The sequence below is a fragment of the Bos indicus genome, chromosome 11, assembly GCF_029378745.1.
Source record: "Bos indicus isolate NIAB-ARS_2022 breed Sahiwal x Tharparkar chromosome 11, NIAB-ARS_B.indTharparkar_mat_pri_1.0, whole genome shotgun sequence".
Classification (NCBI taxonomy): Eukaryota; Metazoa; Chordata; class Mammalia; order Artiodactyla; family Bovidae; genus Bos; species Bos indicus.
Window position 1 is genome coordinate 50,231,012 of NC_091770.1, and position 22,798 is coordinate 50,253,809.

The window sequence follows — 22,798 nt, forward strand, 5'->3', positions numbered from 1 at the left end:
TTTGGCCACCTCTTACTGAAGTTGGGAGAGAGGTAGCCTCTAGGCTCCCCTCCTTAGAATGTGGAGGTACTTATGACTTGCTGCCAAATGGAAATGTCCTGTTCCATATCCAGTTACTAATATTAGTAAAAATCTCACAATATCATCCTACCACGTGAAGAAGAAAGTTCCTATTTTTTAATAACTACCATTTATTGAAGGTTTACAAGGTATTAAAAACTTTACATACTAATACATTAACTGGTCATAACCCTATGATGAGTTAGGGAGTTTCATCCCCTTCTTAGTGAGAAAACCTTAGACCCAGAGGTCATATAGTCAGTGGCAGAGTTGGAATCCAGATCTGTCTGACTCCAAAATCAATCTGCATACAAAGATAAATGGTATAGATCATGTCTAATGCAGTAGCCTCTCATTAACGAGCTGTGGACTTGAGGTGGTGGTGTAGTTATTAGGAGGGTTGAAATATCTTTAGGAACATTAACCACTGTGGGTGAACTCAATAAACAATGTAAATGGTATTTCTCTTAAATGTTAAGTCAGTAAATAATGAGTTCTCTCTTTGTCCCAGGCATTGTTCTAGGTGCTGGAGAGACATCAGTTTCAAAAAACAAAAACAAAAAACCCTTTCTTTGTGGAGATGAAAATTCATTAAAATCATACCAAAGTTATATATTTCATCATCATTCATTTTAGTAATTAAATGAAATAAAAATATAAGTATTATCATGTAAAACTTTGCTCTTTAAAATGAGTATTCTGGACCTATCTGGAAACCACTGGTAATATTTAAATGATAGCAAAGACATAATCCATTACATGAGGGAGGAATTTTGGATTCTGTCAAATCCAAGCAGGGACTTGCAATATCTGGCTCACAGAGCAAATACTGGGCAATCTCAATGGGTAATCCCACTCCTACTTTATACGTATCTCTGTGTAAATTATGATGATTACTTTAAGTAAGTTAGGGTTATAATTTCATTGATGATAAAGATGAGGACTAACGATCAAGGTCAAAGGCAGGGAGGTGGGTTACTTTATTTCTTGCTAACCTTTTGACTCTAAGACTCTAGGAGGTCCCTTCTAAAGCTCTTACAGAGGAGTGAACGCTTTGTTCAAACAAGGCGAGGTCTCATTTGATCTAGAGCTTCCCTAATGGCTCAGATCCCAAGAAAGGCAATGCCAAAGAATGCTCAAACTACTGCACAATTGCACTCATCTCACACGCTAATAAAGTAATGCTCAAAATTCTCCAAGCCAGGCTTCAGCAATACATGAACCGTGAACTTCCAGATGTTCAAGCTGGTTTTAGGAAAGGCAGAGGAACCAGAGATCAAATTGCCAACATCTGCTGGATCATCGAAAAAGCAAGAGAGTTCCAGAAAACATCTATTTCTGCTTTATTGACCATGCCAAAGCCTTTGATTGTGCGGATCACAATAAACTGTGGAAAATTCTGAAAGAGATGGGAATACCAGACCACCTGACCTGCCTCTTGAGCAACCTGTATGCAGGTCAGGAAGCAACAGTTAGAACTGGACATGGAACAACAGACTGGTTCCAAATAAGAAAAGGAGTACATCAAGGCTGTATATTGTCACCCTGCTTATTTAACTTATATGCAGAGTACATCATGAGAAACGCTGGGCTGGAGGAAGCACAAGCTGGAATCAAGATTGCCAGGAGAAATATCAATAACCTCAGATATGCAGATGACACTACCCTTATTGCAGAAAGTGAAGAGGAACTAAAGAGCCTCTTGATGAAGGTGAAAGTGGAGAGTGAAAAAGTTGGCTTAAAGCCCAACATTGAGAAAACTAAGATCATGGCATCCAGTCCCATCACTTCATGGCAAATAGATGGGGAAACAGTGGAAACAGTGTCAGACTTTATTTTTTGGGCTCCAAAATCACTGCAGATGGTGATTGCAGCCATGAAATTAAAAGACGCATACTCCTTGGAAGGAAAGTTATGACCAACCTAGATAGCATATTAAAAAGCATAGATATTACTTTGTCAGCAAAGGTCCATCTAGTCAAGGCTATGGTTTTTCCAGTGGTCATGTATGGATGTGAGAGTTGGACTGTGAAGAAAGCTGAGCACCGAAGGATTGATGCTTTTGAGCTGTGGTGCTGGAGAAGACTCTTGAGAATTCCTTGGACTGCAAGGAGATCCAACCAGCCCATCCTAAAGGAGACTAGTCCTGGGTATTCATTGGAAGGACTGATGCTAAAGCTGAACTCCAGTACTTTGGCCACCTCATGCGAAGAGTTGGCTCATTGGAAAAGATTCTGATGCTGGGAGGGATTGGGGGCAGGAGGAGAGGGGGACGACAGAGGATGAGATGGCTGTATGGCATCACCTACTCGATGGGCATGAGTTTGGGTGAACTCTGGGAGTTGGTGATGGACAGGGAGGCCTGGCGTGCTGCGACTCATGGGGTCACAAAGAGTCGGACACGACTGAGTGACTGAACTGAACTGAATGGCTCAGATGGTAAAGAACGTGCCGGCAACGCCGGAGGCCTGGGTTTGATCCCTAGGTCGGGAAGATCCGCTGGAGAAGGAAATGGCTACCCATTCCAGTATTCTTGCCTGGAGAATCCCATGGGTTGGGGAGCCTGGTGGGCTACAGTCCATGGGGTCCTAAAGAGTCGAACACGACTGAGTCACTGAGTGACTAACACTCATTTGATCTTTAACTTCAGTCCTCCGGGATCTCCAGGGGAGGCACTCTATAGGCTTCATAATAGCCTGTTTAACCAAAAGCTTCATATTCCAAGAAGTTAGGTGCCAGGAAGGTAGCGTTTGGTCTTTCTCGTCACATCCTCGTCTTCACTGCACGAGTTCAGATTCATCGATGGTCCTTGCAAGGGTATCACCCTCTCCATATGGTAGATGGGGAAATGAAGGAAGTCTGCACCTTGGCCTTGGAAGGGCCTTGAAAGGTTCTGCATTGCTCTTTGCAGCTCGCTTCACTGTTTCCTCACTCCTTTTGACACCGTGCCGGTGGTTTTGACTCCCCCTTTTCTCTTTCGCTTCCCTTTCCGCAGGCCCCCACCCAAACTTCCCACAAACTGCGGCCATTGAACTACATTTCACACAATGCCCCGCGCCGACCGGCATCGGTGGGGTGTCCCCTGAGCTGCCAGTTGTAATTATTGTCGGGCCAAAGCCACGTTTCCGGGGAAAAGCCAAGTTATTGGCCACTTTTCCGTTAAGAAGCCCTTTTCTTCTCTACCTGCGAGGACCAATGTTGGGTGAAGAGGCCTCTGTGGAGGGAAATTCATACCGGCAAACGCTCTGGCCACCCGTTTCCTCCTCGCGCCTCGGCCCCCGCCAGGTTCCCCGGGGGCCTGGGAGTGTCATTGGCGGATGACCGCAGCCCTCGCTGCTGCCCGTGCCGCTGCGACCATGGCCTCTGGCAGCAGCGGCCTCGCCGCCGCCCGCCTCCTGTCCCGCGCCTTCCTCTGTGAGTCCGGCCGGGACTCTGTCCTCCAAGCCTCCGCGAGTTCCCGGCCTCATCTGGCCCGGCGCCCCGGTCCAGGCCGCGGCTGGGCCCTCCGGGGCGGGATCTCGGGGGAGGGCCCAAGCTTGGGACCCCCAGGGACGGAGGAAGCTTTACTCGATATGTGGGGCGGGGACCTGTTGGGCTGCTGGCGAGTGGGGAAGTAGAGCGACTTAGCCAGGATTCGGGTCTGGGAGACCTGCAGACGCGGTGTCTGGATCTTGCACGCCCTTGATCCTCCGGTGATGAGTGGGGGATGGGGGCGGCATTTGGACAGGTTCTCTAGGAAAGTGAGAAGTGATGTGGCCCAGGATGAAGTCTCTGGGAGGGTGAGTGGGTTGAGAAGTACGGGCAGGAAATCGGTAGGAAATTGGAGGGTCAAGCTGAGCCTTGTACAGGACGGTCCTATACTTTTAAATTGTCCTTTCCTTAGATTGTAAGGTGAATCTGCAGGAGGATGCATTTAGAGTCAGCACAGCCCAGAAAACTACAAGCTTAGTGTTGGCTAGGACCTTAACCAACTTACTTGTAGTGTCTCCGAGACCAGGCAGTTTGAATTCTTCAGTTCCTGAAAACTTAACACCCAAGATTACTAGTAACGCTGACTGTAGAAAATTCTTGCTATGTTCAAAGTCTCTGTGTTAGGTAGGTTGTGTAGGAAAAGACTTTGGAATCAGCCACATCAGAGTTTGAAGTCTGCCTGGTTCTGTACAGTGTAGGTAATAACTCTGGGGGGTGTTTTTAAATCTGTTTCTCAATTTCTGTTCACATTCCATGAAATCATTACCATATTTTAATCAATCTGAAACACTGTCCCTTGTAAGATGTACTGCTGTTCTGTCTGCCACTAACAGTGGGAAATGATTGCTAATTAAAATTGTGACACACCATTAGTTGTCAGTCTCATCCTGGTTTAAGAAATGTAGAAAAAGAAAAATTGAAAAAAAAAAAAAAAGTGCATCCTAAAAATGATGAAGTCCAGGATTCACCATGCAGAATACAGGGAACAATTTATGTAAAGCACCTTGGATGAAATAGATACTCAACCACAGTTAGTTTTTTTTCTACCTCCCCTTTTTTCTGCGTTGCTGCTAGTTCTGCTGCTGGTACTGAATATTGGATGAGATGATTCATTTCTTGAGAAAATTACATTTTAAAAGTGTATAACAATGATTGTACACTCTGTTGCTACCCTTAGCTACCAGATCACCTGAGGACAGACTTTGGCAAATAGGAAGAAGTTGGGTTTCTTTGGAAGAGTTTTCTGGAGATTTTTATTACATAATTTAAAGGATAATCAAGGATGTTTTAGGCAGAAAGAAAAAAGGAATTAGTTATATCCATGTCTTTCTTGCTTTTCTGAGTTTCTGAAAAATCCTTGCCTCAGATAGGTTTGCTGTCTTAGGAGCAGAGTCTATAGAAGAAAGTGTCTCAAAGATTAAGATCTTGAATCCACCCTTAGCAATACTTAATGATACTGTTCTCACAGAGCTTGAGCTTCTTTATTCTTTATTCCTAGTAAATACTTGGAAGTGGAATTCTTGGGTCACATGACAGTTCTGTTTTTAATATTTTAAGGAGCCTCATTTGTGTTTTCCATAGTGTCTGCACCAATAACCTGCCTAGGAAAGGCACACAAGGGTTCCCTTTCTCCAGATTCTCATCAATACTTATTGTTTTTTGTCTTTTTGGTGATAGCCACCCTGTAACAGGGTGAGGTGAAATCTCACTGTGGTTTTGATTTGTGTGTTTCTCAATTAGTGATGTTGAACACCTCTTCACGTTACCTGTTGGCCATCTGTATGTATTCTTTGGAAAAATGTATTCAAGAGCCAGTATTTTTTAACTTTAGAAGTAAGGCGTTTTGATGCCAAAAAGTGAACCGTACAGCCAAACTGGTCCCATTCCTTTGTTTGGCAAATATGGAAATAAATCCCAAATGTTTCCTCATCAGTATCAGAATGGGTACCAGAGCTCAGGTCTTCTGACTCTGCAGCATCCTTTCTACTACATGCATGCTGGATGATAGACTGAGCCTCCTTTTTGAAGTTCTGATTTTTCTTTTTCTTTGGCAACCTCACTGGTTTGTTGAGAAGGTTACTACTCTACCCAGAGGTGTCATCTGCCTTTTCCATGTATTTGCCAAGTTGTACAGTCCTGTTTCGGGAATAGGGAAGATATTTAGAAGTGTAGTTTGGAAAAGGGGACCCTCAACAGTAGTGTTTCTGATAACTAGTACCTGTTGTCATTGCATCTAAGAACCAAATCTTTATTTCAGAAATACAAAATGGCCTTGATCTAAATGTATCAATGTAGCCATGAGAAGGTGACTTGATTATCTGACCTCAAACTTGTTTTTCTGTAAAAACTTAGTTGGGGATATTAAAAGTAATTTCTCCAAATATAGGGGAAGAATATAATTTCACCAAAGGCAGGCATTTTGTTGCCATAACCCACATTTTTAAATTTTATATTAATAACATTCTTAAAATTGGGATGTCTTATAACTGATGGTATCTTACAGTAAATTGGCAGCATTTTCTTCACATTAGTTCTTAATAGCACTTCTTAAAATTGGTAGTGTTTTAGATTTGATGAAATATAGTACTTAGAGCCCATTATACTTCATCTGTAAGTGTGTACTAAATGAATATATAATTTCACATCTGAATAGTAGATTGGGGTTTAGAAGTAAGTGGCTGCTGAGCTACTCTGCTATACTTTAAGGCCCTATAGGTAGGGACCCCAATAGTCTGCATATTATAGATGCATAATACATATGATTAGTAACTATACATTTGTTAAAATCAGGAATACATACCTGAATAAATGAGCGAGCTACAAGAGCATAGTTTGAGAGAGCAGTTGGAGTGGGAGTATTTTCATGAATAGTCTCAGGCTACTGGTTAGGAGCACAGTACTGGTCACATAGCACCATCCGTGGTCACAGTCCCGTGTGGCAGCTGCTTTTGGCCACACTTGCATCCACACTGCGGCCATCTTGTGCATGGTGTAGTCATTCTGCAGGGAGAGGACTTGCATGTGGCTGGCTGATGCACATTTTTTTCAGATTACTTTGTCTCTTTCGTTCATAGCCTTTACTACAGTTGGCACTGCTGGGGTTTTGTGTTTCATTGTTTAATGTTTATATCTCAGGAAGCTTCATGTGGGCCTCAGTCTATCTTGTTACCCCAGAATCTCTAGTGTCTGGGAGAGAGCCTGGCACAATGAATATCTCAGTCTAGTCTTTTCATTCTATGTCAGTAATAAATAGCTAGTAGTGAAATCACACTTTCTCTACCCTAATTATTATGCTGCATGCTCTCTATGTTAGAAAAGTAAAGAAAGTGAAGTCGCTCAGTCGTGTCCAACTCTTTGCGACCCCATGGACAGTAGCCTGCACCAGGCTTCTCTGTCCATGGGATTTTCTAGACAAGAGTACTGGAGTGGGTTGCCATTTCCTTCTCCAGGGGATCTTCCCGACCCAGGGATCGAACCCAGGTCTCCCACATTGTAGACAGACGCTTTACTGTCTGAGCCACCAGGGAAGTCCTCTCTGTTTTATTATCTCATTTAATTCTCATGTTGCCTGTGAGGTGTGTAATGTTATCCCCCTTTTTACAGTATGGCTGCATCTTTAAAAATATTTCAGATGGTAGAAATTTACTAGTACATGTCTGCCTACTGAGTGTTTTATGTAGACATGGATTAGTATATTTACATATAAGCATATATAGGTTATGCATGAGAATGTAAAACCCTTCTGACTTATTTGATTTTAAAATATGAATTGTATGTTCTCTCTTTTTAGGAAATGATTGGCCTTTGTGCTCATGTAGGATGTGAACCCAGTTTAGGGAGGACCAGGCACTTCACTACCCAGTTTATAGGCATCATCTCCCATCAGCATCACAGCCTCGTGAGCAGCTGTTGTTGCACTTACAGAAGGGAAGACTGAGGCCAGGGGAGATCCAAAGACCTGCCTCAGGTCACCGAGTTGGTGAGCGGCAGGCCATAAATTCAAGCCCAGGCCTGTCTGATTCCTGGCTGTGCTTTGAGCTGCTCTAAGAGGCAGTCCCAAGGTTAGGTTGGCCCATTTCTGAGAACCTGGAGAGAAGGTGACTCTACCACGTTCCCTGGAGATGTCCCAAGGCCTTCACCACTGGGAAATTCTGCCTGGTGGCCGACTTCAGGCCCTCCTGCTGCCCTAATATTTAATTAAAAATACTCAGTTCCATAATATTAGTTGGGTCATTATCTTCTCATAGGTTGCTTTATGATTTGTCTGTCGCCAGTTGTGTTTCTTGTTTATGGCCTTTGTCCATTTTTCTGTTGGGCTCTCGTCCCCTCCTTCCTGTTGGCCCCTGGGTTGCTCAGGTTGCTATGATCTTCCTCCTTGCCTGTCGCATGTTATGAAACCACTCTCCTGGTGGGTCATTGCGTTTAACTCTGCCCGTGCTATGTTTTGCTTTAGGTTTTTCTTTTCTCTTGTAGTGGAATAGTCAATCCTGTAGTGGAATAGTCAATTTGTATTACATTACTGCTTCCTGGATTTCATTTGTTCAAAACAAAACAAAACAACCTGGTTAGCATGGAATTTGTACTAGATTGTAGCAGCGTTGAGGACTGCTAGTAGTATTTAGGACTGGATTTTTTATACAAATTATTGGGAAACCAGTGCATGTACAAAAATAGATATAGGATTTCTCCCCCTCTTTTCCTGGTAATGGATTGACATTTTTCTAGTTCACACAAAAAGAGATGGAACTTTTGATATTTAGTTCTGTATGTGTTTCTTTTCATAGATCCCATCTCTTGTCCCGAAATTCAAACATTTCCTGTATATGTGCTTTGTACAGCCCTGTACCATATGCCATGGGAGATGCCAGGTACAAGACATGGTCCTTATACTCATGGAATTTACAGTTAGAAGTTCTGAAGATATTTAGATGATATTAAAAGAAACTTGTGCGTGTGCGCAGTCACTCAGTCCTGTCCAACTCAGGCGTGTCCGACTCTTTGCGATCCAAGGATTGTAGCCTGTCAGGCTCCTCTGTCCTTGGAGTTTTCCAGGCAAGAATACTGGAGTGGGTTGCCATTTCCTACTCCAGGGGCTCTTCCTGACTCAGAATTTGAACACGCATCTCCTGTTTCTCCTGCATTGGCAGGCGGATTCTTTACCACTGTGCTACCTGGGAAGCCCCAAAAGAAACGTAGCCAGATATAATTTTGCTCAGAAATAATGCAGTAAAGAAAGTAACAAGATGTGTGCACCCTTTAGCCTGCAGGTGTGGTGTTTATAATTAGACAGCACATGAAAGTATTTCGTTTCCATTCTTCTTAATCTCAGATCCCCTCCAAACACCCCATTGTATTCACAAGTCACAAATGTCATGTGAAAATTCAGATTCCTCACCACAGAACATTTTATTTAAATATGAACTTACATGAATCAATGCATGTGAAATTCTCGGGAGAATGAGTACATTGACTCGTTGAAAGGTGAGAAATACTCGTCAGATGGTTTGACTAAAGTATGCCCTATGTTCTAGATTTATTTTTAGGAAATAGGGTACTGTATTGTAGAGATCAGGTTTGTATTTAAAACCAAAATATGATTAGGCCTCTTGAAGCAATGGACAAGACCATTGAAGACAGCAGAAATAGAATAAACTTAAAAAAAAAAAAAGTCATTATTTAGGACATTTGATTGAGAATTTGGATGGAGAAGAAATCAAGTAGGGAAAGAAAATGACCAGTCTGACAGGTTTAATATTTCTAGCAGCTAGTGGCTTGCACTCTCTGTCAGTCCAAAGTAGAGAACTGTGGAATTGTTGGGAGGAAAGGTGAAGAGGTATAGTAGGGGTGAGGAAAAGGAGAAGCTGCTTGCCTTGGGGAGTCTGCAGCCTGTGATTCTGAGCTTGGGTTGTCTATGGTGGGGAAGAATTAGGAAAATGACATTGTTGTTGTTCAGTCCCTAAGTCATGTCTGACTCTTTTGCGATCCCATGGACTGTAGCCTGCCAGGATCATCTGTCCATGGGATTTCCCAGGTAAGAATACTGGAGTGGGTTCTCCAAGTTTCCTTCTCCAAGGAAAATGATGTATGCAACTTAAAATTTGCTGAGATTTACTAGGAATATAAGTATATTTTGCATTATGTCCATCTGAATGCAAACAAATGGCAAAAGCAGAAGAATTTCCTTGATTCTCTGATGTCACCAGTGGTAAGATTTATCATTGATTTGATTATGATTCTGCCTTAAATAGAGCTGCCTGTCTTTACCTGTGTCATGGTGGCTTGGGGTGGCGGAAGTCTGGGGTCCTCCTTACAACTGTGGCAGTTTTGTAAAAGGCCAGTGAAGGGGGCAGATTCGTCTTCTGTTTTCTCAAATTAAAAGGCGTTTCTAATGATTATGGAACATCATGGCTTGTTGGGCAACACAAGGTTTTCCTTTGAGTTTCATAAATCCTTGATTATTCTCACTTCCTCTCATTTCAGTATGAGTGATACCTTTGTCTGGCATTTTACAGGTTTCTTGTTGGGGCAGATTGTGGTCAGAATTTCATTTCCTCATCTTTGAACATGTATTTTGGGGTTGGCTCAAAGGTGACGATAGTCTGTTGGTTCCAGCTTACCTGCAGCGTTGGTATCAGCTCATACAGTGGAAGGGGAGAGTTCATGTACCCACATGTACATGATAGATCGCCCAAGATCCACTTCTCTAGATGCTGTAGAATGATAGGGTCATCACATAGTCTGAGCAATACTAAATGGCTCCGAGGTTATCTGGGAGGTGAGCTGCTGTTCATCACACTTGCAGATGTAGTTTTTATAAGCACCAGAGATCTGGTGATGTAAATTCTTGGGCTCCATAAAGCTGATCTTAGAGATTTTGAGTAGAAGAAAAAGTAGGAGAGGGTCATGATCAGAGTTGTACTGATATTGAAGCTGTGCTTTACAAATGTAGGCTGACCTGTCCTTTCTCAAGGTGACAGGGCCACTCCTGCCTCATGGAAGGAGAAGTGAACTGCCTTTGTTAAGGTGGAGTGTAAGAGTACTTGTGGAGGACAAAACTGTACCTTCAGAAAGCAAGTGTGGGCTCCAGATATCCTCATCTTATTTGCTCTTGGAATCAGATCTTGTACTTTTCCTCACTGAAAACTGACAGATGGGCTGTGTGTTCAATATTCCAGGAGTGGGAGGGACTGTTGGGCAAGTTCTGTCAGGCATAGCAGAGGGGAGGAAAGCTGTTCTATGAGTTTTGTGGTTCTGCGTCTCCAGCTGGGACAATGGGGAACCAAGGGCAATCACTGGTGAGGGTGGGCTCTCACCAGTTCCTGTTCCCTGTCCTGGGTTCAGGTGCTTAGCTATGCTCACTGGGCCAGGACTGACCCTCAGCGCTCCCTCGGGCCCCTTGTTCAGCATAGTCTAGTCCAAGAATGCAGCTCATCTGTGTGCACACAGAATACTTCTCTCCGGGTTGGTCAGGGTGAATTCCAGGCCTCTCTCTTCCCTCGAGATACAGGGGACTCCAAAATTTAAAGTTGTTGGAAGCTGAGGTCAGTATGGGCTTCCCAGTTGGCTCAGTGGTAAAGAGTCTGCCTACTGATGCAGAGACACAGGTTTGATCCCTGGGTCAGGAAGATCCTCTGGAGGAGGGCATGGTAACCCACTTCAGTATTCTTGCCTGGGCAATCCCTCGGATAGAGGAGCCTGGTGGGCTACATGTGAGATCAGTGAAGATGAATCAAGGGGTGCTCAAAGGGCCAGAGGCAGATCAGTTGTGGAATCTGAGGTCTGAGGGCTTAGGAGGATATGAGCTGTGATTCAGGACAAAAAGCATTGAGTGGACTCTGGACAAATTTATGATGAGATAGGTGTCCTTTTCTAGACCTGACTTTCATGGGTTACCTCAGTGGTAGGTGTTAGCAATTCAAAAGGGCCAGGGTGGACCACGGAGACAGCATTTTGGGGCTCTGATGGGGATTTAGAAGATAGCCCACAATTTTTAATTCATCTGTGCTCTGCTTCCTGCTGATTTTTGAAATACAGGGAGCTGGCTCTGGGAGCTACTTAGGTTTCTCAGTTTCACTGAGGTGTAATTAACTCAGGTGAAAATAACTCAGGTGTTTTTTACATGTTTCTCCCTCATCTCCTTTTCCTATTTATTTTATTTTCCCAATTTCTTTTAGATGTGAGGTCTTGAGTCTTACATCAGAAGAGACCAAATTTAAGTAATTTTTGGATTGTTTTAGACACGTTTTATTCTATGGAAGTGCAAGTCGCTCAATCTTGTCCTACTCTTTGCGACCCCATGGACTATACAGTCCATGGAATTCTCCAGGCTAGGATACTGGAGTGGATAGCCTTCCCTTCTCCAAGGTTCTTCCCAACCCAGGGATCGAACCCAGGTCTCCTGCATTGCAGGCGGTTTCTTTACCAGCTGAGCCACAAGGGAAGCCCTTATTCTATGACTTAACATTTAATGTTAATATTATTACCAGGAAATGAGTTGCAGAGTAGTTCTTAGTAGTTCTGACAAAGCTGGCCTGTTAGCTCATCTTTTGTTTAGAGATGTTGGGCTTGAAAATGGTGGGTCAAATAGGGAAAGCATATGGCTGTTTAGTAAAGAGTATTAGAGTGATACCTCATTTTTAATTTGAGCTATTTATCTGAGCACCAGATTTCTTTCTGAGGAATAAAAATTATAAACTTAACCTCTCTTCATTCAGAAAAAGCTACAAGATTGGGGTTCTCAGTAGAAAGGGGATTCTGAAGAACAGAACAGTGTCCCTTTTTTGTTTCTTTAATCAATTTTTATATTTAATATGTCTTATTTAAAAAGTGACATTGAAAGCTGCCACCATCACGTGATAGTTCCTCTTTAGAGGATTTTTTTTGTGTCACTAGGTTAAGTCCGTAGTCCAAAAGTTTGGAAAAAATTGTAATGTGTCATATTTTCTTTACTTTTCAGTGCAACAGAATGGAATTCGGCATTGCTCTTATACAACTTCCAGGAAGCATCTCTATGTTGATAGAAATACGAAGATTATTTGCCAGGGTTTCACTGGTAAGCAGGTATGTTTATCAAGATTTTTGTTTTTTTAAATGTATATTAGAGATACAAAAACATTGAAGTATTATCCGTTTTGGGTTTTTTTTTTAATATCACAAAAGTCATAACACATGTTTGTAGCAGAAAGGGGAACACTACAGCAGTGGGGTTGTATCTCAGGAGGGGGTTAAGTGCTATAGTCAAGTAAAAATTGTATTTGTTACCCTGAAAATCCCTCCCTAGGAGTATAGTATTTTGTTGGAAACCCACGTTTCCTTTCAGCAAGTATAACACAACTGATTTTTCTCCAACATTGGAACAGGTCACTGTTTCTTTAATTAAGCACTCAGTAAGGTAGATAGACATGAACTTGAGCAAACTCCGGGAGATAGTGGAGGACAGGGCAGCCAGGCATGCTGTAGTCCATGGGGTCACAAAGAGTCAGACGTGACTTAGCGACTGAACAACAACAACAAGGTAGATGGCTTGTGTTTAGGCCTTGCTGCCTCCCTATCCTCTGCATACATCATAGAATTTGCGTAAGTTTAAATATATCTGTGATGTGATTCCACAGTAAAGTGCGACCTAAGAATCTCCGTTCTCTCCTTCCTACCATTTTACTCCGCTGGAAGTATATCCTTCTAGATACTTTTCTTACTCATACAAAACACTTACATAATAGGCGTTCTACAGAGTTCATAGGATGTGCTCTCTTTCTCTGTGTTTATGTGTATGCTGCTGCTGCTAAGTCGCTTCAGTCGTGTCCGACTCTGTGTGACCCCATAGACAGCAGCCCACCAGGCTCCCCTGTCCCTGGGATTCTCCAGGCAAGAACACTGGAGTGGGTTGCCATGTCCTTCTCCAATGCATGAAAGGGAAAAGTGAAAGTGAAGTCGCTCAGTCGTGTCCAACTCTTAGCGACCCCATGGACTGCAGCCCACCAGGCTTCTCCGTCCATGGGATTCTCCAGGCAAGAGTACTGGAGTGGGGTGCCATTGCCTTCTCCGTTTGTGTGTGTGTGTGTGTGTGTGTGTGTGTGTGTGTATTTAAAACATATTATACAATATATAATATATATCATACATATATGTCTGTTAAATAAATTCCTGAAAGTAAAATTGGGTGTCAAAGGTTCTGTATTTAAAATTGTAGCAGGTGCTACCAAGTTGCCCTTTAAAACATATGTACACATTTATAGTTCTACTATAGTAGATGCTCAGATTTTTTTTAAATATGAAGGAATGCTACCAAATTTATTAGAAGATAATCCCTAACCTTAACCCAAATTGTCCCTTCCTCAGTTATTAAGGGAGACATGGCAGAATAAAAGTGATGAATGATTTTTGTGTAATTTAAAGTTAATGATTTTTCTGTGATTAAAAGAACTATAATATTCATTCTGCAATATTTTGGTGATCTAGCATTGACAAGTTCATTCTGTAAAGACCAGATTGTAAACATTTTAGGCTTAGTAGGCCATGCAGTCTCTGTTACAACTACTCCATAGCATTGGAACAGCAAAACCAGCCACAGGTAATACGTCAGTGAGTGGACATGGTTGTATGCCAGGGAAGCTTAATTCACGAAACCAGTGGCTGGCCAGATCCCTCAGGCCATACTTTACCAACTCCTGATCTAGAGGAGGATACTCAAATATCCAAACTTCTATAACTTTTTTTTTTTAAGTACTTAAGAATTGCTTTAAACTTATCTCTTTTTTTTTTTTGAAAAATGAATTTTGATTAGAAGTTGTTTCAGGTGAAATGTCGTTCTGCTTTTTGACTTTTCTGGGCACAGAAATGTGAATTGCAGTGGACCGTTCTTCTTTTTCTCCCATTCTTCTACTATTTTTAAAAATAGCCACTGCCAACGAAGAAAGAAACAACTAAAACCTTGAAATTTTGTTCATAGATAAAATTGGTTTGCTTATTCTGAGAGCCATATATTTTATGAATACCACTTCCACATACATACCTTCTAAAGAAAGTTGATGCTTCATGCTCATGAAGTACAGTTTATCATTCTTCTGCCAATTAAAATCATATTCAGTCCCTTTTGGGGTATGTATTAATTTTATTAGCATATAATTAAATGTTTGATTGACCCAAATTCCACACATAAATTAATTATATAGAATGTTGTTTTTCTATTTGCTAAGCTTTATATGACCCTTTGACATTTTACCTGGAGGAGGGCATGGCAACCATCTCCAGTATTCTTGCTGGGAGAATCCCCATGGACAGGGGAGCCTAGTGGGCTACAGTCCATGGTGTTGCAAGTTGCAAAGAGTCAGACAAGGCTGAGCGACTAAACAGAGCACATGACATTTGAACGTCTGCCCTTTTTTAAAGAACCATTGTCTGTGCTGTAAGCACTGTTTGTAACTGTCTCTGCTTCTTAAATTAGATGATGATTGCCTAAATATTGAGATCCAAGGTTGGTTTCAAAATACATTGTTTCTCATTCACTGGGAGCCTTAATTGTTTATTTGTTGGTTAAGTTTCTGCTTCTAGAGAATGATGAAGTCTGAAATTTAGAGTTTATCTCCATAGAAAATGTAAATCTTGTCTCATTAGTTCTTTTTTTTTCCACTGTGCACATTATTGCACATGTGAATGAAGAATATTTATATTTCAGAGCAGATTCCAACAATGCCGTTTTCCCAAGGGGTGATATTTCTTGTACTGGCTGTTATGAGCCACTAAAACTATTCTTATTTTAACCATACACTGGATGGTGATAATGAGAAAAGTAACGGAAACAAGGACATTAATAGGAAATGTCATCCCTGTTCAGCACTACATTAGGACTAAAAAGTGTGACTATTTAAATTTTTTTAGCAGGTAGTATTCTAGCACAGTGCTTCTTTAACTGTCTGGAGTGAAGGCCCAGTTTGGGTGTGTGTTTTTATTTCCACTTTATTGCAGAGCAGTACTTTTTACAAAATACAGTAAGTCATAGCAATGTCATATTGCTATAAAAATTTGCAGACATTTTCACTTATTTTTTTATTAGATTTTTCTCGTTTTTTTCTTTCTTCTTTTTTGTCATTATTTCCCCCTCTTTTTGCATTTACCTCACTGCACACCCATAAGAGTCTACAGATAACACTTTGAATGGTACTGCTTTAACAAGAGCACTGGCCTGTGGTACTTTACAAAACTCCATCATTGACTTTTAGATAAGTCAGTTAATGTGCTTGGGATTAGGTTTCCTGTTTTGAAGAATAAAGACTTTGAAATCAGGAAATTTCTGAAGGGTCTCTTAAAGCCCCAATTTTTATGCTTGTAACAGAACTTGAGTAGTTGAGTCAGCATTTTTTGGTCCTCATAGAATGGCTGCGAAGATCCATTCGGTTTTCAACAACTACTTACTGAGTGCCTACTGTATGTAACTGCTTTGGGTGCCATCTCTCAGTGAACAAAGTAGATAGAAATCACTGCCTTTATGGAGTGGTGAGTAGAAGAGGGATGTGAGGACATCAGGGATTGAGGAACAGTGAGAAGGAGGTGTTCTTTTCTGATCAACACCAGGGAGTTTCTGATAACCAGCTAAATTTGAAAACAGATTGAAAAGAGACCTCCTATAAAAAACACACACACACACACAGAACAGTGATTTTGGCTCTGCAGAGACCTGTTTTGCTTCAAGGTTGAACGCTGTGTTCAGAAAGTTGATGAGGATGCTTGGAAATATGGCATTCCTACCCTGTGGCTCAGTGGTAAAGAATCTTCCGAATGCAGGAGACGTGGGTTTGATCCCTGGATTGTGAAGATTCCTGGAGAAGGGGATGATATCCCACTCCAGTATTCTTGCCTGGGAAATTCCATGGACAGAGGAGCCTGGTGCGCTATAGTCCATGGGGTTGCAAAAGAGTTGGACACAACTTAGTGACTGACTGAACAACAACAAACGACAGATACTTAACATATTTGTTTTTCTTTTCCAAGTTGCTGAAGATTGTCTTTAGGCTCCCTAGCCAGCCTTTTCTCACTAGTCTTGTGCTTTTCCTTCTCAGGGCACCTTTCATAGCCAGCAGGCACTGGAATATGGCACCAAACTAGTTGGAGGAACCACTCCAGGGAAAGGAGGCAAGACGCACCTGGGCTTACCAGTCTTTAACACTGTGAAGGAGGTAATTAATGGTACCTGAGTTTGGCAAGAAGAAAAAACCAAGGGAAGAGTTAGCACACCTTGGCTCAAGATCTTAACTGTGCCCCTTTTGGAAGAGTCACATGCCTTCTAAAATTCCAGTAACCTAGAGAAATTTGAACCATGGTAAAAACGAGTGGGTTCACTTTAGTCACGTAGGCTCAGGATGTTCTCTCTGCAGTCTGGGTCACTTTTGCTTATACGCGTACATCAGTTCTTCAGGGAAGAAGTGCCGTGGCTTGGCTTCTACCATTTCTTCTTCTGGGCTGTTAGAAGTGCGCGTGTCAGCATCCACGCTCGACCCTGTCGCTCAGTGTTAGTGGGAGCTGTGCCAGGCACTGTGCCAGGTGCTTTATCTTCATGGCCTCATTCTAGCCTCACCAGAAGCCCCCAGGTAGGGACTGTTATCATCCCTATTTTAAAGACAAGGATACGACAGGTACAGAGGTTGAGGGTCCTGTAGATAGTGTCACAGCTGATCAGTGGCAGACTTAGCCTGGCTCAGAGTAACTAGTAGTGGGTGGTGTTCCTGTGTGGATTAGAGTCCAACGGGCAACTCACAGAGGCCTGGTCTCTCCCTCAGCTTGCTGATTTCTCAATACTTTTAGAATGACTTAAGCTAAACTTTGTTACAAGGCTAATACGTGCTTATGGTACAAAGTCAGATGATATGAAGGTATGTACAGTTAAGTTTTATATGGTGTTTTCCACTTCTTGGATATTGCTTTCATAGAGAACTTATTTCACCTCAGTGTATCCTCTTTCATTCTCTTTCTACACTTAGATGAATATATACAAAAATAATAGTATTATGAAAGAAGCCATAGTATATATTCTTGGCTATTTAATTTTTAAAAAATCAAAGAAATAAACTTAGTACTTGGGATTGATGTATTGAGGTTAATAAATAAAAATGTAGCACTCCCCCTCTTCTTAAATATACTTTTAAGGCATGTTTTAAAGAATTTCATTTTTTTTTAAAAGTACAAATTTATAGATTTACTATCTTTTTGGAATACTAACTTCAAATTGAGATAATTTGAATTCTTAATGTAAATCAAGATAAAGGATAAAACAAATACTCAAATTTGGAATTTTCATTTTACTTTAAACTTGAAAATAGGGTATACTGTATATCTGTATGTGTGTTTTGAGTGTGTCATATTTTAGAGAGTAAAAAATTCATAAATTCTGTAGAATAATCATTTAAAGTTTTGCTTTGCATTTTTTAAAACTTCCTAGTTAAATTTGACTTTTGTCATGAGCCTTTTTTTTTGCTTTCCTTTAAAAAAAAAGTTTTTGTTCCTAGCAGTTCATTTATTATTCATTTTGATACAAGTAGATATGGCTTTTGGAAGATAATGTAAGTTCTTTGACAGATGCGGTTTATTTCTCACCTGTTCTGCTCTTACAAAGAGATTTCTGAATGAGTGCAATGGTTACCTTTCATGTAGTATTACTTGCTGATGCAGATTCTGTGGTCACAGTCCAGCTTCTGAAAGTCTTTGTATCCTTAAGAGGTAGGAACCCATGGGATATATTTTCCGTAAAATACCTGCACATCTATGATCTCATTTCTGTTGGTTCCAACCTAGTTTTTTCCTTTGGTCCCCACTTCCCTGTTACCACCTTGAACAGTTTTTAAAAACAGTGATTTCAATTATTTTTAACCCTTAGCAAGTCAACATCCATTGACTTGTTCATCTGTCCCTGTCAAGATACCTCTCTTTATTAGGGGTGCAGTAGAGAAAGCTCCTCGGCCTCTGGGAACATGGGCAGTTAGTTTGGGATGATTCTCAAACACACCATCTTTTACTTCTGCCCCTTCCAGCTGTACCTGTACTTTGTGTAACTTGGTATTTGTATCCATTTAAAATCTCATGGCATAGCCTTTTAAAATGTTTTGATTTATATCTTAATTAAGCTACATTTTGACATTTATAGGGAGGTAGCCTGCTGTAGCTGAAAAGAACTGACGCTGTGGGATCAAATATACTTAGGTTTGAATCTTGGCTCTGCCACTTCTGAGCTCTGTGACCTCATGCAAGTTATTTAATATTTCTTGGCCTCTACATCTTGATTTGTAGATGGGGTAGTAAGCAGGCAGGGTTACATAGTCTTTCTCAGGGCCTCTCACAGAATAGGTGCTGCCTCTCTTGGAGAGTCAGAGACCCTGACCGTCTCTGTCTTCAAGGAGCTTCCATTATAGAAGAGTCATGGACATATGTGCAAGTGGGTGGAAGGCTACATCTGTATTGATACATGTACAAAATATATAGAAGATCACAGAGAGAACAGTGGTCACATTGGTGATCTTTAAGTGCCTTGCATTGTGAGGGGCGATGTAGCATAGACTCTTAACCTTATATGACCCATTCTTGTTCTGTGGCTATTTATGTGTGTATTTTAGTTCATTTGTAGTCAGCATGCGTTAGAGTAAAAATTAGCAGTTAGGAATAAAACCACTTCATTTTGCTTCCTCTTGATAATATTTATTCTTTGATCTGTTTTTATTTTTTTAATTTAAAAAATTTTATCTGTTTTGGCTGCACTGGGTCTTAGTCGCAGCCTGCGGACTCCGTGGTTTTGGTGCCTGGGCTCAGAGGTTGTGGCACACGGGCTTAGTTCTAGCCCCGTGGCATGTGGGATCTTAGTTCTCTGACCAGGGATTGAACCCGAGTCCCCTGCATTGGAAGGCAGATTCTTAACTACTGGGCCACCATAGAAGGTCCATGGTTTGAAAATATTTTTAAAAACATGTTTGAGAGCTGAATTCTGAGGTTTGGGGCTCACTAGTCCTTTTCTCCTGAGGATGCAGGGCCTTTCGTACTGAATGGGTGGTAAGTGCCTTGCAGAAGAACAGAAATAAACGTGGCCCAGGAATGAGGGGACCTAAACGCCAGTCAGTGCTTTCATGTGTGCTGACATGCTGCCACATTGCCTGAAGGAAGGGGAGGTCACAGAACCTTCCAGTTTCGAGGGGTGTCCCATTGGGGCGGAGAGGAGGCCACACTTAACTCTGCTGTTTTCTGACAGCAGAGTGACCTAGTTAATGGGAAGAATGAAGACATTGAGTGTCTCCTGGTGATGTCCTTTCCTGATCCCATGATATCATTAAAACCATGGTATTGAGTTTGTTTTACAAAGTGTCTGACTGAACCTATAGTAAAGTGCTTTGTATTAATGTTTCAGGCCAAAGAACAGACTGGGGCGACAGCATCTGTCATTTATGTCCCTCCTCCCTTTGCTGCTGCTGCCATTGATGAAGCTATAGAGGCGGAAGTGTCCCTGGTCGTGTGCATCACTGAAGGTATCCCGCAGCAGGACATGGTGCGGGTCAAGCACAAACTGCTGCGCCAGGGAAAGACCAGGCTGGTCGGGCCGAACTGCCCTGGAGTCATCAATGTGAGTGTACAAAACGAAACGAGCCCGATTTTAGCCTCTGAAGCCTAACTAACTTTGAGTCAGTCCAAGTATATTTGTGTGTATGATCTCGGAGTTAATATTTTTCACTTTTCTGATACTGTGAATTACTTTCCTTTAGCCTGGAGAATGCAAAATTGGCATCATGCCTGGCCATATTCACAAGAAAGGAAGAGTCGGTGAGTATGTATTTCTTATAGATTAGAAAACAAAATTTCTTGCCCCTATGCTCAAAACTCCCCAAAGAGATTTGATGGTACAAATCAAATTCACTTTAATTCATTCAACTTTAAGAGAGTTTACCTTGAAAGTTTTATAGTGAATTGATTCTGTGTCCTGAATTAATGTTTGAGGAACACTAACTCTACAGAATCAAGATATTTTTGGGTTTTTTTTAAAGATTCTTTTCCTTCTCAAGCACACTCTGGATTCTTCCATGTATTTGCATGTATCCATAATTTTTATCACTTAGTAATATTTTATTGAGTGATTATATCACAATTTATTTGTCCATTCTCCCATTGATGAACATTTCTGTTATTTCCAGGTTTGAGTCATTATGAATAAGGTTAAAGTAAACTTTTGTGTACAGGCCTTTTTGTGGGTACGTTTTCCTTTCTTTTGGGTAAAATGCACAGGTAGAATTGCTAAGTCATAGGGTCAAAGTATGTTCAACTTTTTAAGAAGTTACCAAATAGATCTGCAAAGTGACTGTGTTCTAAACTCCCACTATCAATGTGTGAGTGTTCCAGTCGCTCCGTACTTAGGCTTTATGGGCCCTGTGCTGAGTTGCCTTTCTGATCACTACCCTGCTTTCTGAGGGGCCCATAAACCTCAAAAACAACTAAGAGAAGTTTAGGAAAGTTCTGTAGACCTTGGTCCTCAAGATGGCCATAACACATTGATGAGGAAGTCCTCTGGGAGACTGCCTTTAACTTAAAGGACTTTTAAAAAAATCGCCTGAAAGAAATACATGACACTACAAGATTTTCAAGGAGGTAATGGAGAAAAGATGACTTTTTTTGTACTAACTATTCCTATTTTGATACCATTACTAATATTCTCAGAAGCCTCATTAACTTCCAGTCCTTAAGCTAAGTGTTTAGGAAAAGGAAGGAATTTTCAGTCCCTTGGGTGTTTCTGAATAGGACATCATGTAATATAAGAGCAGTGCAATAGTATAGTGGCTTTCTAGTTTGTGTTAATGATAACTAAAATTGTATAACAGCTTAAGCTAATTGAGTATAATTGTAGAAAGTGATTAGATTCCAAACTGATATTTAATGATGCAGCATTTTTGCATTTATGTTAGAATTTTTACTCTCAACCTCATGTGACATACTTGACCCCTACATCTTTTTACAAGTTTTATTTTAATTAAACTTTTCATATTTAGATAATTATAAATTCACATGTAATCATAATACAGACAGATCTCTGTGTACCCTTTATTCACTGTCCCCCAATGATAATGTCTTGCAAAAAGATAATGCCATGTCACAATTAGTATATTGACATTATGAGAGACATAAGGAATTTTTCCATCACTACAGGAATCCCTCATCTTAACATTTTATAGCTATATCCACTTCCTTCCTACTCCTACTCCTTTTTTAATCCTTGGAAACTAATAATCCTCTTATTTTTTTTTTTTTTTTCTAAATTTTTTAAATTTCAGGAATGCTATATAAATGAGAGCATATAGTATATAGCCTTTGGAGATTGGTTATGTACACTTGGTATAATTCTCTGGAGATTCATTCAGATTATTGTATCAGTAGTTCATTCCTTTTTATGACTGAGTAGTATTCTAGGGTACAAATGTTTGTTGAACCAATCACGTGTTGAAAGATACTGGGATTGTTTCCAGTTTGGGGCTGTTAAAAGTAAGTCTGTTATAAACATTTGTGTACTAGTTTTTATATAACACAAAAAATCTTCATTTCTTTGGGATGAATGCCCAGGAGTGCAATTGCTGGGTTGGATAACAGTTGTGTGTTATTTATGAAACTGCCAAATTATTACCCATCGTGGCTATACTGGTTTACCTTTGCATCACCAGTGTACCCGTGATCCAGTTTTTCTGCATCCGTGCCAGCATTTGTAGTCATCCATTCTGATAAGTGTTCAGTGATACCTCATGGTGGTTTTTATGTACATTCCCCTAATGGTTAATGGTATTGAAAATTTTTTTGGGTATTTGTTTGTCATCTATATATCTTCTTCCCTGGTGGCTCAAATGGTAAAGTGTTTGCCTACAATGCAGGAGACCCAGGTTCAATCCCTGGATTGGGAAGATCTCCTGGAGAAGGAAATGGCAACCCACTCCAGTATTCTTGCCTGGGTTGCAGAGTCAGGCAAGACTGAGCCACTTCACTATCTCTTCTTCAGTGAAATGTTTCTTTGTGTTTTTTTGCCCCTGGTCTAATTGGTTACTGTTGAGTTTTGAGAGTTCTTTCTATGTTCTAGATACTAGTACTTTGTTGGATATGTAGCTTGCAAATATTTTCTCCCAATCTGTAGCTTGTGTTTTCATGCTTTTAATAGGATCTTTCAGAGAGCAAAAGTTTTTTCATTTTGATGAAATCTTACTTACTGACTTTTTTCTTTTGTAAAATATGCTTTTGACCTCAAGTCTAATAACTCTTTGCTTTG

General features: G+C 40.9%; 1 protein-coding gene across 1 annotated transcript in view; it reads left to right on the top strand.

Annotated features, from left to right (window-relative positions):
• The first annotated feature begins 3,322 nt into the window (after nucleotides 1-3,322).
• SUCLG1 (succinate-CoA ligase GDP/ADP-forming subunit alpha) overlaps nucleotides 3,323-22,798 on the top strand; it is a 34,845-nt gene continuing 15,369 nt past the window's right edge. Inside the window, exons 1-5 of the mRNA XM_019970347.2 lie at nucleotides 3,323-3,474; nucleotides 12,488-12,591; nucleotides 16,587-16,703; nucleotides 19,913-20,125; nucleotides 20,265-20,322. Of these exons, the coding sequence (XP_019825906.2) occupies nucleotides 3,378-3,474; nucleotides 12,488-12,591; nucleotides 16,587-16,703; nucleotides 19,913-20,125; nucleotides 20,265-20,322 (589 nt within the window). The 5' untranslated portion in view covers nucleotides 3,323-3,377. The remainder of the gene's footprint in view (nucleotides 3,475-12,487; nucleotides 12,592-16,586; nucleotides 16,704-19,912; nucleotides 20,126-20,264; nucleotides 20,323-22,798) is intronic.